The 17,132-nt window shown below is 45.3% G+C and overlaps 1 protein-coding gene across 1 annotated transcript; it reads left to right on the top strand.

Moving 5' to 3' along the window:
- The first annotated feature begins 304 nt into the window (after nucleotides 1-304).
- On the top strand, nucleotides 305-10,663 carry tril (TLR4 interactor with leucine-rich repeats). The gene is made up of 2 exons (XM_068050731.1): nucleotides 305-361; nucleotides 7,347-10,663. The coding sequence occupies exon 2, from the start codon at nucleotides 7,879-7,881 to the stop codon at nucleotides 10,186-10,188; it is 2,310 nt and encodes a 769-aa protein (XP_067906832.1). The 5' UTR covers nucleotides 305-361; nucleotides 7,347-7,878; the 3' UTR covers nucleotides 10,189-10,663.
- The last annotated feature ends 6,469 nt before the right edge of the window (nucleotides 10,664-17,132 follow it).

Raw genomic sequence — 17,132 nt, 5'->3', positions numbered from 1 at the left:
TCCTGAAAATTAAGTCCTTTTCTATTGATTTTTGGACAAGCTGTTGCATAAAATTTACCCTTTCCTTATGGATTGTTGAACTCTTTGTCTTAGTGATTCTGCTAGTTGTTCGTTCTTTCGATCACATAGATTGGGTTGAGGCAAACTAGTGACTGGCCTGTGCACTATAGGAGGCCAGGCATAGCTTTTCTCAGCAGGAATACTTCCATTCTTGAAACCAGAGGGTTAATGTCCCTGGCTTTATGCTGCTGCTATTGTAACTCCTCCCTCAAAGAGGGGCGAACTTCTCTAGTCATATTTTGCTGGTAATACTACTACTCCCTCTGAGAGGGGTGTGCTTTTCTGTGCAAGCACACTAACCGTAAGTTTCCATTTAATTCTACCTATTTTCCTTGAGAGTCTCAGCTGAGAAAGTATAGTTTTCTTTTCTGGCAAAAGAACCCCAAATAATTTCAGGTTTGTGCTCTGCTGACCTTTTGATATTCCTTTTTCTCTCACCTGTTTTTAGTTAAGGCACTGCTGCTGTTAGTTGGGTATTTTCAATGTCTAGCTCTTTATCTCTGTTCCATCAGGTTGTGCTGTCTAATGAGAAGCTGTATTGGAGAGAGTTATTGTCCCATGGGTGGTGTTACCAATTCATAAGTAATCACACTGTGCCCTCTTCTGCAGCTGTGAATATTTCGATTGAACAACAGCTTCTGCTTTTTGGTGCCTCATTTCCACCATTGTCTTAAATTCTGCGTACCTAGGGTTTCTTTCACCAGAGTTTTCAGAAAATTTTAGTTCCTCAATTTTGGTACAGAGTTAACTATATGTGACCTGGATTCATTGGCTGTTTCTGCTTGTGATCTATAATATCTCTGAGTTTTGTTCCTTCAACTTTGTGTTGGCATCATAATACTGTTCTTGATAGACATATCCTTGACTTGCCTGAGTTCAAACATCACCCCCTTTCGTTTTATCTCCCCAGTCCCCTGGCTTAGTTTTCTTCATTTTGTATGGTTCATCTCATGTCTGTTCTTACTCTTGGCCACTTTCTTTGAGTTTCGTTTTCCCATTCAACAGTTTGATCTCCTTTTGGGCCAATTGTTGCTTTGTTGTTATGCGCTGCCTCCCTTTGTGATAGTCCTTGCTGAATTTCAGTTTCCTTCTGTGCTAACTTTTGGGTGTGATAATTGAAGTGCTCACCTGTGGCCCTCTGCAGCAGGACTTGTGTGTGACTTTGCCCTCTGGGGGGCTGGCACCTGCACTATCATTGCCCCCTGCCATGGCTGTAGGCTACTTGTGCCTGGTGATTCACAATGTGCAAATCCCGCATCTAAGCTATCCATCGAAAATACACAATTAAAGCAATGAGAGAGGATAAAATAGTTATTTTGCTTCCTTCTCCTTTTACTTCCAGACCGTTCAAATTATAATTTTGTGCATTGGTGTGTTTCTGACTACTTACGCTCAAGTTCTGCAGCTATAAGCCTGTTCTTCCATGGGTTCTTGCACTTTAATAGCAGTAAAGAGCTGTTCCAAAAATTCTGGAGACACAGGGGTCTAAATGAGATAAATAATGACAATGGGCACGGGGATCATGGTGCAGCATTAGAACATAGAACATAGAACAGTACAGCACAGTACAGGCCCTTCGGCCCATAATGTTGTGCTGAACCTAAACCACACTCATTGCTTCTGATGCAGGCAACATGCCAACTTTGTGCTGCCTGCTACTTAACATGATTGCAGCATGCAGCCAGTGTGAACAGTGCTGTTGAGTGGCTGCAGGAAGTCCAAAAACATGAAAGGTGAGCATCAGTTAAAGGTAGCCTGCACTATTTAAAGCCAGCCAGCCCATTGAGGCTAGAGCAGATGCTTGGGATTCAGGCAGGAAGTTCTGGAAAACAATAAAGAATGGAACAATATGGGAGCAAGCGGGCTGCAAGATTTTCAGATGCAGTAATGAGTGGGTGCAGAAGAGGAGAGATGTGGTCTATTTACAGGGAGCCTGAAGGCCCACCATTCAAACTTTCAGAAAGCAGTGGGACCAGATAGCAGTGGCTGTCAATACCAGGAGTCAAGCCCAAGGAACTGGATGCAGTGCCACAAAAAGTTCAATGATCCAACACGAGTGGTCAAGGTCAGTGAATGCATTTTCAACGGCACCACTAGCTTTAGCAACTGTTCAATGCACCAGACTCCCATCATCTATCTACCAACAATCTCTATCAATCAGGACTCATACCTCACATTCATAGCTTCACCTCATCCTCAGAAACTTAGCACTGCTGCAAGCGTCAAGCCACATCTCAAAGCTTGCACACACTGCCAGCGATTCAACCATGACAGCCACATCACACAAACACATTGCACCACGCTCACTGACGCATTTCCCTCTCTCTTGCAGGACAAGGTGGCACATAATCTGAGGCAGCAGGTGCTAACCAGAGGGGGATAGGTGCATCTGCATGTCCTTACACCAATGGAAGAGACAATGCCCTCCTTCATCGAAGGGGCCATTGTTGAGGCCATGGCCAGTGACAAGGCTGAAACCATAGAAGATGATGGTACCCTCATATATAATCTTCCTTCTCACATCCCATTTCCTCTCATGCCACAATCTCTTCTGATTTACAAGCTACTGATGGTGTAAGCACGTATTTCTTACTTTCCCTGCCCCCTACCTCACCACAACCCGACCCATGTGCCTTTCAGACACCCAAGAACTGCCACCTCACAGAGGTGGAAGAGGAAGAAGATAGTGATGATGAAGAAATACCATCACTCAATCTCACACTCACAGTCACCAGCTCAGATACTCACACAATGTGTACTTTAGAGGATAGCTTAGATGCAGGATCTGAACATTGTGAATCACCAGGCACAAGTAGCCTACAGCCACGACAGGGGGCAATGATAGTGCAGGTGCCAGCCCCCCAGAGGGCAAGTTCGCACACAAGTTCTGCTGCAGAGGGCCACAGGTGAGCACTTCAATGTGACAGGCGACAGAAGAAGGCTGATGGGTATACACAATGAAATGTTTGGTACATTGGCGGACCTGTCAAAAAATCTGTGTGCAATATCAAGGAGGATTGGAGGAGTCCGGCACCAACTTGGCACAGGGCTTTGCACAGTTCATGGAGCCCATCCTTTCCAGCATGGAAGTGGTAGACATCTGTATTAGCGCTTGTGGACCCACCCATGATGCAATACCTAGTGGCTGATGTCTTGGCTTCCGTTGCAGCACAAGCAAAACCCATCCAATGTCTGCAGCGGAACTCAGACTTCTGTCATGTGAGGTCAGCTTGCTGCCATCATGGCTGCAGATACCAGTGTCCAAAGAGGCTTGCAGAGTATCACAGCAGTCCCGTGATCTCTCCGACAACAGATTATTAGGATTGCTGAAGTACTGCCTTGGAGAAATGGCAGTGGCTGTGAGGTGCATGAAGTGCTTTCCTCTCTCAGGATGGCAGCATTCATCACTGCCACTCTGTCAGTGCCCTTGCTGTTGCCTGTCAGCCAGCCCAGATCGCTACCACACATGCCAAGGTGATGCAGACCACAGCAGGGACGTCTAGATGCAGAGCTGCTCAAGAACATCCTCCAAGGCCATCTGCAGTTTCCTCCACTGAAAGTCAGCAGTCTTCCATTAGCCATGCTGCAGCCACTGAGGTAGCACTGTGCAGGAATGCAAGGGGAGGTGAAGACAGATGGAAGACAGATACTAAGGGAATGCACAAGGGTGGTTAATTTATGTTTGTATGCATTATGGTATGTTCTCATTTGTAAATTTGGTTTGGAATGCTTATTTTATGTTGGCTTTTATTTTTGCATTGTGGCCAATTAGGCACAGTGATTCTCAGTAACAGAAGGAAGGTAAGGTGTAGGACTGTTGGTGAATGGGTAATTGGGGTTTCATTCATTGGTATTGCAGTCGGATGGATTGTTCATGGACAGCCTGACTAGAAAGGGGCTGTCTAGGTTGCCTCCTCTCTTCCTCTTCCTCCTCTTCTGCCTATTCCTTTCCTTCACCGCCTGCTCTTCCTCCTCCTCCTCAGCTGCTTGCAAAGTTGTGTACCATACAGCAGACTACCAGAAATCTTGATACCCTCTCTGCCGAGTATTGCAGAGCTCATCCAGAGAGGTCCAGGCTGAAGAAGCACTATTTCAGCAAGCCAATGGTCTGCCATATTAAATTTTGTGTGGCAGCATGGATTTCTTTGTATGCATGCTGCCCACATGTGCATAGGTTGCACACCAGAGTCATCAGCCATGTTGTCAGCGATATCCCTTGTTGCCTAGGAGCCACCCTTTGGTTTGCCATGGTGGCTCAAATGCAGTTGGCACAGTGGATAGTCGCAAAATGAAGGCATCATGACTGCTGCCAGGATATTGGGCATTGATGAGCTTGGTACGCTGCATATAGTCACACACCAGCTGGATGTTCAGGAAGTGGAATCCCTTTCAGTTGTGGTACATCTCACAGTTGACATGTGGCGTCCACAAAGCAATGTGCGTGCAGGCAATGGCAACCTGCATCATGGGGATGCCAGCAATCCTCACAAAGCCATGAGCTTGCTCCACCTGCTGCTGTCTGGCAAGAGAGAATAAGATGGAGTCAGCTGTCTTTGAATAGACAGTCTCAGTGACCTCTTGTATGCAACTGTGGATGGCAAACTGTGAGATGTTGCAAAATAACTCCAGCTCCAACTTGGGAAGATAACTAAAAGTTGATCATCACAGTCACCTTCACAGCCACTTGCAATTTGGTTCTTGCCCATTTCTGAGGTTGCTGCTATGGCTCAAGCAGGTGAGGACGTCCTTACTGAAGCACAGGCATTTCACACATTGCTCCTCACTGAGGTTCAAGTAGGAGAATTGTTCCCTGAACACCCTGGGCAGATATGGTCTCCTGCTGAGAGCCCTTCTCCCCCTCTTTCCTCTTCTAGCAGCTTGCCCTGCTCTGGGTATCCTCTGTTCATTCTCCCAGTCATGCTGTATTCCAAGGGGAATGCCTACTACTGCACCCATGTCTGGGAGCAACTGGTTTGTTCAGAAGCTGTGAAGTCAGGACCAACTCCTTCAACACCTGCCACACCACTCCCTGTAGAGTTTAGCAACTTTAAAGAACTCGAGAAAGCACCAAACATTTGTGCAATTATAACAGCAGCCAGTAGAAATCAAGCTGAAAGTAGTTGATGCTCCCTTTTAATTGTAATAGTGGAAGGTCCTTCCTGCTGCTGAATGCATGTTTAGCTGTACTGATTAAGAGACGGCGTTAGCTGAAGCATTGAGGTCAGAAATGGCAGCGCTGGTGTCAAATCAGTGTTGCACAGTGATTGACATCACGATCTGCCTACTCTACACACTTCATTGCGCGCACACTAACACCCTCACCAATATCGCATTCACCACAACTCACACCAGAAGTGTGTGCATGTGCTGCAGATGCCATTTGGACCTCTAGGGCCACTCATAGTGCCAAAAAAGTGGGAGCAATGGATCTGAATTTTTCATTGACAATCTCCAGCTGAAACACTTCATCAGAGGTAATGTCCACATCCACTAAATCAAAGTTTAACCATTGGTTGGGAACTATATTTAAGCCTTAAGGCAAATTACTCTTGGTTAGCTCCATGGGATAGCATAGTGGTGCATTGGTTAGCATTGCAGCCTCACAGCTCCAGTGACCTGGGTTCAGTTCTGGGTACTGCCTGTTCAGAGTTTGCAAGTTCTCCCTGTGATCATGTGGGTTTCTGCTGGGTGCTCTGGTTTCCTCCCACAGCCAAAGACTTGCAGGGTTGGTAGGTAAATTGCCCCTAGTGTAGGTAGGTGGTAGGAGAATTGTGGGGATGTGGTAGGGAATATGGGATTAATGTAGGATTATTATAAATGGGTGGTTGTTGGTCAGCACAGACTCAGTGGGCTGAAGGGCCTGTTTCAGTGCTGTATCACTCTATCATAGACTTTGCCTTTAGATTTACTTGCAAAAAGCAAATACTGTCTGAGTTTCTTGCCCTTTGTAGCTCTACCAACATTAATCTGCTGTTTGTAGCTGTTAACCCTTAGTAAATAGATATGATCTTACAAAGGCAGGCACTAGAAACTCTTTGTCTTCTAGTATGCAGTAGTGCATGAAAATCTTCAAGCCATTAAATTTGTTCAGTTCTTGAGTTCTTGGCAAGTGTTCAAATTCACCGAGTTACACTATACAAAGTTCCTATGTTGAATGTACCTTGTTGACTTAGAATAGCACACAAACATCACAAAATTCATGCTGCTCTTCAGGCTAAATCCCACTTTAAAAATTCCCTAAAAATGGTGCAGGGTTCAAACTCAAGCCAAGGAACTCCCAGTATTTTGGATGGATGAACTCTAAATTCTAAGCAATATGTAAGAAACATTGTTTCCAAAATTCCAATAAGCAATCTGTAAGCAGTAAAGGAGTAACAAATACATTTCCCCCCCTTGGCGTACATGCCCCTATTAAAAGATTGGGTTGGACTATATCGAGAGTTTGTCCCAGATATCCCAGTCCAAATGAAATCAGTAACTAAGCCAAACCTTTCACAACAGGACAGTAGTGCAGCACTGAATGAAATGTGATTAACTGTACTACTTGCCAGATTCATCAACAATGAAGTCGGGCACACAGAGGGATGCATTAGCTAACAAAGACTTGTAGACAAAAGTCTTAATAACTGGGCACTATTAAATGTAATGATAAATTTCTTTGAGATTTCTCATTGCAGCCTAAACTGTGAAATCGGCCCGCATGTGAATAAATGAATTAATGACATTTGGCTGGAATTTCCAGTGGAATTATCAAAATCTAGTAAGTCCAGAAATTCCTCATTTCAGTAGAGTAGCCTTGTATGCTATTTGGCAAAACAATGTTAATGTCTGGAAGATTCTCCCGAGTCCATATCTTAATAATTTATAACTTAACCATCAGTCACTTTTATTGCCACAATTTCTGCCTGTGCTTTGCACATTCAATCTGACATTAACATCTAAAGCACTATCTTTGTTTCCAAATTGTATTAATGTACAATGTACACCAAGTGATTAAAGTTTTTAAATCAATATTTCCAGATCTCTAACTAGAGAATGGCATTGATTCCTAAAGAGCATTAAGTATATGTTGAAGGAGATTGTAGCTGTAAAAACTTCAAGAAAGAAGCATCCAGGTTTAGGAATTAGACTTAGGAATGGGGTTCCATTCAAAATTCTAACAAGAGATCAGGAGAAATAATAGCTTGCACTACTTCGAAACTTTCAAAAAGCTAAACTTTCAAAAAAACAGTATGAATCTTATGTGATTTTTTTTCTGACTGAAGCACACTGATGTATGTTTGCAGGTTCCTTGAAGCCACTGGCAGTGAAAGTGTCCTGGACAATGTATCTCCATATTATACCCCTCCCACTCCCTTCTCGGCCTTTGCATAAACACATCTGCGTTTTGGCTGAAGTCTCTTGAGGGAAATGCAGGGAAGTACAAATTTCCGGCTGTTTTCTTGGCATATGTTAGTGCATTTTCTAAATTTGCCCCTGTCCAAAGTTCCTTGTTTATGTCTTGCTACTTGTCGGACTACGAGACTCGACTATTAGGGGCACGGTTTTAGTGCAATTCTGAAAAGACAGCAGGGGGTGGGGGGCTATCTCTGTTGACGTCTCTTCATGACCAGGGGAATTTAATTGCATTTCCAAATGCAGTCTGCAAAAGAAGTTAACTAAGTGCATTCATCTTTGTGCATGCATGTACGGAGCTGCCTGTTTATATCACCATCGCTCGGTCTCTTGTCTCACTCGGAAGGCTTAAATCAGGCAAAACCCCTGCAAGGAAGAGGGAATGCAAAGGATAATAAAAGCCAAGACAGCTGACCGGTTGGGATGGAAAGTTTACGGATAATCTGGCTGATGTTTCTTTGTTTGATCTGTTCTGTTAAATCTTTCTGTCCCGAGCAATGTGACTGCCAGCACCAGAACCTCCTCTGTACAAACCGAGGTCTCCGCACTGTTCCGGAAGCCCAGCAAAATGCTGCGGACGTCCTTACTTACAGCCTAGGGGGCAACTTTATCAGCAATATCTCGGACTTTGACTTTACTCATTTTACCAGGCTGCTTCGATTGGACTTACAGTACAATAAGATTGAACATATTCATCCGCAAACTTTTGAGAAACTTTCGAGACTGGAGGAGCTGTACTTGGGTAATAATCTAATTTCCAATATACCTGTCAATGCTTTTAATTATCTCCGGAGACTGAGGCTTTTAAATATGAATAACAATAACTTGAAGAGGCTGAATCAGAATGTCTTTTCACGTCTAGATAATTTAATTAAGCTAAGACTTGATGGGAACTCTTTAGAAATCTTGCAAGATGCAGTTTTCAAACATTTGGGAAACCTCCTTTACCTGCAGTTAGAGTCGAACAAGATCCATACCATCAGTGGGAATACTTTTATAAATTTAAGGAAGCTTACATATTTAAATCTCGCCAGGAATAACCAGACTTCCATACACAACAGTGGCGTGTTTGACCACCTCAGATCATTGACGACTTTGATCCTTGCCGAAAATGATATAAAATATATCGGCAACCGAGTTTTCCAAATGCTACAGAAACTCTCCAGATTGTCTCTCAGCAAGAACAAGATTTCTTACATTGCCACTGAAGCATTTGGAGGTCTGTGTGGACTGAAGGAACTGCTCATCAATGGGAACTTACTGAAAGAAATCCCAAATAAACTGCTGGACCCTTTAGAAAAGTTAGAACAATTAGATCTCAGTCAGAACCACATCACCAGTGTCCATCCACAAGCATTTAAACAGTTGACGGCTCTCAAGGTGTTAAAACTGAAAAGCAATCGCTTGACCTATTTACCTGGAGAAATCTTTGTGTTTAGCAACTCCCTATATAACCTCGATTTGAGTGATAATAACTGGACGTGCAACTGCCGGCTCAAAGGCTTAAAGCGATGGATGAGCTTGGCACATGCTCAGGGAAGGCTGCTCACCATCTTTGTCCAGTGTAATCACCCTCCTCTTTTGAATGGGAAGTATCTCGATTATTTGACAGATTCAGAGATGCAAGCTGCAGGCAGAGCTGACCTGTGTTATTCTCATAAGATACAGACTTTGTCAAACTTTTCTAAAGGTGCCACAGATGGCAGAACACTATCCGTGGGCCAGGTCGATGTTCAATCAGATCAAGAGCGTTCACTGGACCGAGACAAAATGCAGACTGAAAGAAGCATACACCAACATGAAATTGATCATCGGCAGAAGCCACCTTCTTTGCCTACAATGGTTTCCAACCTACTGCCTAAAAATAAGCACATCATTCTACAACCTACACCAACCAATTCAGTTACAGTCAGTCCAAACCGAGGAAGTGTTGGAGAAGTTCCACAATCTCAGACCAAAGCACGGGAGGCCTTGGAGGTCTTTACTCCTTACACTACTTTTCTGGTCTCATCCAAATCAGAGCGTTATTATCTCCTAAAATCTAAGGACAAATTGGTGCAGAAACCCCTGATAACAGATCCATGTGAGTTTAATAAACTCTACATTACCAACCTAACAGTGGATGAGGTCACCTCATCCACTGCCACTATCAGATGGAAAGTAGCACACCCTGGCTTTAGGAATGCTGTGCATTTTCGTGTGCTGTTTGACAGGTTTGGCCAATCAGTAACCTTTCATCGCTTCATATATGTCAAGGATAGATTGGAATGGGTCACTCTGAGAGAGCTGCAGGAGGAGACTCCTTACATTGTGTGTCTGGAAAGTGTCATCTCTGATCATGTGTGCCAAGTAGCTTCTCGTGATCACTGCCTGGGGGTCCTCACCTTGCCTCTAAAGAAAGGTGCTCTGGATGTGCAGCATTTTATTCTAATTTTATCTGCTGCCAATGCTTTCCTGGTCTTCCTAGGACTCACAATCTGGATGTCCAAAGTACTGAGAAAATTGCGAAGGAAAAGAGCCCCAGTCAATGTGCGACGGATGTACTCCACACGGCGTCCACTGCGCTCCATGGGCTCTGGGGTTTCGGCAGGAGACTGTGGAGGTTTCCAGTCCAACAGATCACGATCGGTCATGTATCAACTCAATGAGGCCGATCTGATGGACTTCCAGTCAGACCGGCTCATGGATATCAATTTAAGGAGGGAAGACATTGGGCAACGGTATTCTGATTAGTGCTCATAGTCAAGAAAGCATTGCGTGTGGATGGTAAAACAAAAAGAAAATTATCTGATGCCCTATTACTGGGTTGATGTGATAACAAGATCATTCTGATTGGACAATAAATACTCTAAACCATACAAAAACCCCGTGTTCACCTCGAGTGTCATGTGCTTATAGTCTAATAGCAATAACATAGTGTCAACAGTTAATTTTGGTTTGAGAAAGAAAGAACCTGCATTCATAAAGTGCTTTCAGGATGTCCCAAAGCACTTCACAGGAAATGAAATATTTTTGAAGTGCAGTCAATGTTGGAATGTAGGGATACGACAGCCAATTTGTGCACAAGAATGGAATAAATAACCAGATAATTTGTTTTTATGATGTTGGTTGTAGGACAAATATTGGCAAGGACACCAGAAGAACTCCCCAGCTCTTCCTTGAAACGTGCCATGGGATCTTTTCCATCCACCCAAGAGGGCAAACGAGGCTGCAGTTTAAGTTCTCATCTGAAAAGTGATACCTCAGATAATGCATGGCTCCCTCAATACTGTACTGGAGTATCAGCCTAATTTATGGGCCCAAGTCTGGATTGGGGCTTGAACCTACAAATCTTCTGACTCAGAGAAAGAGTGTTACCACTGAGTCAAGTCTGACACTTTTGAAGTAAGATTACCATACTTTACTGTGCTCCTGTGTCAAAACCAGTCCATCAAGCTAAAACTAAGTCTATGTGGCTAACTTTTTATTCATTATTATCTTTGGGATTAGCCATCTTTTTTCATAATAGTATAAGGGGTACTTTAAAACAATGTGCAATATTTATCATTTTAGAGAGGTATTTGTAAGGGCATTCTTTGTACTGTGTGAAAAAAAGTAATGGGTGGCCATTTTTATAATGCATATTTTCCCACAATATTTGTTTCTCAAGATTGGCTATAAGCAAAATAGTAAAATAATTATAAGTTAGTTCCTTCAATGATTCATCTAACTTCAAAGGCGAGCTAATGAGCTTGCATTATCTGACATTTTTCTGTGTAGTTAGAGGTTTTTATCCCATGGAAATTGAATGAATATTATTTTTACACATTCAAATACATCCCAATATTAATGTACACATCTGTTGCCAAATTCCCACGACACTTGTATTGTCTATTTATCTATGTATCCATCCACATAACCGTTTTCCAAATGTCTGTCATATTTCAAAGTATCGAAAAGTATGACAAAAAGAAAGAAAATAAATAGTTTTGTGCTGTTTTTCTCTGATGTGGAACCAAATATTTACAATCATCTTCAGATCTGCAAATTTCCTTCTCCAAGCAGCAACTAAACTGATTGACCTCAGATTCTGTCTAGTTACAGCAAATGGACTTTATGCCCTTAGAGAAACAGGGCAGCTTAAATAGCTCCATTTTGGCAGCAGAAAGAATCATACTGCACAGAAGGTGGCCATTTGGCCCATCATGTCTGTGCTGGCTCTATGAAAGAGCTATCCAATTAGTTGGAAGCTACTATTGAATCTGCTTCCACCATCCTTTCAGGCAATGCATTCCGGATAATAACAAAAAAAACTCAGCTCCTCTCTGGTTCTTATGCTACTTACTTTAAATCTTTGTGCTCAGGTTTCTGACCCTCCTGCCATTGGAAACAGTTTCTCCTTATTTTCTCTATCAAAATCCTTCATAATTTTGAACACCCTTAGCCTTCTCTTTCTAAGATCAATCCCAGCCTCTCTAGGCCCTTTGCATGACTGAAGTTCTTCATCCCTGTAAATCTCCTATGTACCCTCTCCAAGGCCTTGATATCCTTCCTAAAATAAGCTGCCCAGAATTGGACACATTATTCCCACTGAGGCCTATCTAGAACATTAGGTTTAGCATGACTTCTAATACAAAAGAAAAATACTGCAGGTGCTGGAAATCTGAAATAAAAACAGAAAAATCTGGAAATACTCAGCAGGGCTGGCAGCATCTGTGAAAAGAGAAACTGTTAATGTTTCAGGTCGATGACCTTTGATCAGATGATTAGTTCTGATGAAAGGTCATCAACTTGAAACCTCAACTCTGGCCAGAACTTTGTTAGAAAGCCTGAGGTCCAGATGTCGGGACAGGAAGCAGGTGGCATTGCTGCACAGGTGGCTGGGGGTGGGGGAGGGGTGGGGGGGGGTGCTAAAGTTTCCTCTTCCGTTGGAGCCGTCCAATTAACTAGCAGCAGGTGGGGGGGGGGGGGGGGGGGGGTCATCCAAAAAGGTGGCACAGGCGGTGTGAACTCAGCGCTGGCGCCATAGTTAAAGGGTAGCCAGCACTAAGTTCAATGGCAGCAGATCCAGAGATAGCAGAGAGGGAGCCCTGGAAACGAAGACATGTACCGAGATGTCTGAAGGACGATCCAGGGTTTACTGATGCCTCCCTGCAGGTGCTCTTTCAGGCTGCTCGGGCAAGCAGGGAGGTCCTGTTCCCCAGGGACAGAAGGAAGAGACTGGCCCGGCAGATGAAGCAAACCTGGATGGAGATCACAGAGGAGGTCAGTAGCCATGGGGTTGTCCCTTGTACTTGGCTACAGTGCCGTAAGAGGGTCAATGACCTCATGTGTTCTGGCAAGGTGAGTACAGCACACAATATTAATATGACAGTCTTAAATGTGACTAAGGCTGAATGTGAAATTGGTAGAAAGACCATGCCCCCCACCCAGTAAATGGCAGCAGTGTTGACTGTCAGAGGCACGTCAGCCAGAGTTGACTCCTGTACTGCCGGTACTGAGTGGCTGTAGGCAGGAGGCATCTCTGTGGTGCTATGATGGACAGTCAGGCTGCCACAGCATAGGCATTGAGCATGTCCTTGACGGACAACTAACAATGGACATTTATGTGCTTGCAGGAAATGTGAGCGCACAATGCCAGGGAGAAAGCCGAGACAGGCGGCGACATCTCATACTTTGCTATCTTGATGGCGATGGAGGAAGAGACACTGGAGGTGGGCCTGGTGGTGAGATGGGAGTGGAGCCCCAAGAGAGTGACTGGCCTAATGGAGGGCACAAGAGGGCCTCTGGCAATCATGAAAGATAGCGCTGATATGTCAACCATTGGTCACATGAAGCTGCAGATGATAAGTCATCTGACAGATGGGATGGAGTGCGCACTACCCTCTAATCAATCTTCTCTCTCTCGCAGGTCATCTATGACAGCAGCCAGCTGCAGTGACTGGGGACAACAGTCCACCTCTGAGGAGGAGGAGGACATCTCAGAGGGCGCACCTTCACATCATACCCCACACCCTCCACCAGCACAGATACTCTCACGTGAGTGGGTTGTTGCGCGTGATTGGCTACAGGATCACAACCTGGTGACCACACCACAGATGCGCCCGATCAGCAGTCAGAGGCTGCAACAGTTGAGTCCACGAACGCTCACAGGACTTTGGAAGGGTTCGGAGATGCTGAGCTTTAGGCCGATGACATGCCTCTGGAGTTGTCAACAAGGTGGCAGATGCTGGACCTGCAGCTTGAGGTGTGTGAGCATCTGGTGGAATTGCAGAGGCTCTGCGCACCCATGCGTGAAAGTTGGAGGAGTCCATCCAGGCCTTGAGTGCAGCCATGTCTCTGGCATCTGCGCACATGAGGTCCTCCATCAAGCGATTGGCGACCCTCATGGAGACCCATATCCAGCATACCACCCAGTGGATGCCGGAGTTGCATGCGGACCTGCATGCCATCGCTACCTCCATGAGATCTGAGGAGCAATGGCTGGCCGAGAGAGGGACGAGAAGCCTGGAATCATCACCAGGTCCGCGAGCTCCTCAGGTGAGCATGGAGGGCCAAGTGTGCCCTGAAAGGGAATAGGAGGGACTGTCAGCGGCATCTGGGGGCCCCCCCCGGGGCAATCCTGGCATCAGTGGTGGGTCCTCGCCCCCTTTCTCGGTGACATGAGTGCCTCATGAAGCCATGATGACAGAGGTGGCTCCTGCCCCTGTGCAGGAGGCCCTCAACACGCCAGAGTCCTCCAGGCCTCGGAGGACGATCGCCCTGGTCATCGAAAGCTGAGGAGCATAAAGCTCATCAGCCTGCCTCCACTTCACCTGGCAGCGCTGGAGGAGCACAATGTAGGAGCACCCGTAAGCACTTTAAAGAGACCACCTAGCTGCACTTGGGGTTCATGGGGTTATTCTTTCCCAATGCATGTGAACATACTATGTTTGCGTTCCAAATTAAATCTGGAATAGCACAACGCAAGAGGAATCCTTTAATTGTTGACACACTGCTGGGCCTTTAAGAGTGCTCTGGCTCCCGCAAAGGGTGTGATGGGAATAAGGTCAATGCATTCCCCATGCCGCTGTCTACTGTATTTACAGGTGCAGGTAAATGGTAAGGGCAATCAACGAAATGGTAACAGGGCTGCAGAAGGCTGTAGCTTTGTTGGATTGAATGGACCTGTTAGTAAGGATCATGTGAAACGTGTCTGTATTAGCACATCATGAGCCTCCCTTGCATGTATCTCATGCCCTTGCCTGTGATCCCTGGGATTCCTCATCCTGTTGCGCCTGGTCATTACCCAACCCCCCCCCCCCCGCCATATCCTCATCCTCGGAGGAGACACCACGCTCCAAGATGTCCTCATTATTCCTTTTTGTAGTGCCATAGCACACCACCATGATACCTGAGACCCTGCTGGGGTATACTGAAGGGCTCCACCTGATCTATCCAGGTATCTGAACCACATCTTCAGAAGGACTACCCTGGCAGCTGTTGTATCTCTCCTCTGCATCGGTGCTTGGGTTCCGTACAGGCATAATTAGCCATATTTTCAGTGGGTGGCCCTTGACAGCCAGTATCCATGCTGGTAGGCACACAGGCAGGCCTGAAAAGGTCAGGCACCTGGGATTGCCTTAGTATATATGCATCGTGACAGCTTCCCGGGAACCTTGCACAGACCTGAAGGATCTTTTTGCGGTGGACGCAGACCAGTTGTACATTAAGCGAGTGGAAGACCTGCCTGTTGATGAAAGCTGCTGCCTGGTCTGTGGAAGCCTTGATGGCCATATGCGTGCAGTCAATGGCATCCTGCACCTGGGGGAATTCAGCAATGGCCCTCAATCTGATAGCCCTCTCAGCTTGACTGTCCAGATAGGTGCGAAAGCGCATGTACTAGCTGGCCCTCTTGAACATGGCATTGGTGGCCAGCTTGATGCAGCAATGAGCCACAGACTGGGAAATTCCACAGATATCTCCATAAGATCCTTGGAATGATCATGAGATGTAGAAATTCAGCGCCATGGTGAGATTCAGCGCCACAGTCATCGGGTGTCCACCACTTCCCATAGGGCTCATCTCATTCTCCATCATGGCGCATAGCACCTCTCTGGAGAGGCACAGTCTTCAGTGACTCTGCTGCTGTGACATTTGCAGGAAGTTCAGCCTCTGACGGTAGACCCTCTCTGGTGGCTAACCTCTTCTGTGCCCCTCTGCACCCTGCTTGTCCGTGACCCTTCCAGCCTCATGCTCCTGGTGCCCCTCTGGGTGCTGCTGCCCTGCTGCCTGTGGCTGCAGCTCTCTCCCTCTCTGTTGCTCCTCCACACTGGAGGTCTCAAAACCTGAGTGAATAAGGCCCATGGCAATTAGCTGCACCCAGTTCTCAGGGCCCTCCACCTGCCCCCTTTCTCTGTACATACAAGTACCAATTTTGAGAGGGTGCTCAAGCGGTATGCCTCCGCTGTGCTAGGAAAGTTTGTGCCTGCTCCTGACTGCCACTTCTGCTGCCCATTCAGTCCTACCGTCCCTGCCAAGCTACATGACTGCTTGCAATGACTGTCGACTGCAGCCAACACTGACATCACGCTAAACCATGACCCTCGTTATAGCTGGCGAGGTTCTGAAGCTCTCTTGTTCCGTGCATCCATCATAAAATTAGAAAATCCTGGTACAATAGCAGTTAATTGCCTGTTTAACATGCTTAATTACCTTCCTGCCATGTTCTAGTGCAACCTCCTCCCGCCAGCCTGGCTACCTTCGGCAATATTCGGCTGCGATGTAAAGACGTCGGGCTTCCATCCAGATGCCTTTCACTGCCATATTACTGTTCCTCCCGCCTCCCAGCTCAACTCCAAAGGGCTGGTTAAATCCAGCCCTCTGTTTCTCTCGCGACAGATGCTGCCAGACCTGATATTTTCAGCATTTTAGCCTAACTTCCTTGCTTTTGTACTCTATTCCTCTATTTATAAACTCCAGGATCCCATGCTTTTATAACAGCCTAATCAACTTGGATGCAGTAATGCATTGTGCATTATACAGTACGACATGCACATCACCCAACGTACCATGGTTAACTTTGTAGGGCTAGTTTTATTAAAACAATTTCTGCCATTGTTAGCAACTTTGTAAACTTTTTGTATCCTTTATATTCAGAAGGACGTTTCCTAGTATACACTTCAAATCTCTCAGGTAGGTCAGAAATATCCAGCACTGTGACAGATCAGTGGGAGATATTGCATATTGCATCACCTAGTAACAAATATGATTTCAGTGATCTGCATATTTTTTGCATTGGTACTTATCACAGGGCGCAGGAGATGACCTGATTGTTACTGGCAACCACAAAGAATGCCGATTTGAATTAGTTCATGAAAATATGTTAGTATTGGGTCTACATGGCTTCTGAAAATCCTCAATTGAATTAGTTAGCAAACGTCAGCAGAATTCTTTTTATGAGTTTACTCATGCTCAATTTCAAAAGCTCCGTTAAGTTTAAAGCCAGTTGCTTTGAGTACCAAAGAAATGTAATCACTGAGCATAACTGCATGGCATTGAAAACTTCAAATTATGTCTTTATTTCCATTTGGCATCAGAACAGTTTATTCCAAAAGTAGCAAAGAGGAAAAGACCAGTAAACTGTGCATTTGACCGTGTGCTTAAATAACTGGGGTTCATAGTGAAAAGGGGCTTCAGTCAAACACAATTAAGTTCAG

The sequence above is a fragment of the Heterodontus francisci genome, chromosome 2, assembly GCF_036365525.1.
Source record: "Heterodontus francisci isolate sHetFra1 chromosome 2, sHetFra1.hap1, whole genome shotgun sequence".
Lineage (NCBI taxonomy): Eukaryota > Metazoa > Chordata > Chondrichthyes > Heterodontiformes > Heterodontidae > Heterodontus > Heterodontus francisci.
The sequence above is the reverse complement of the archived record's forward strand: the minus strand, read 5'-3'. Positions and strand labels throughout refer to the sequence as shown.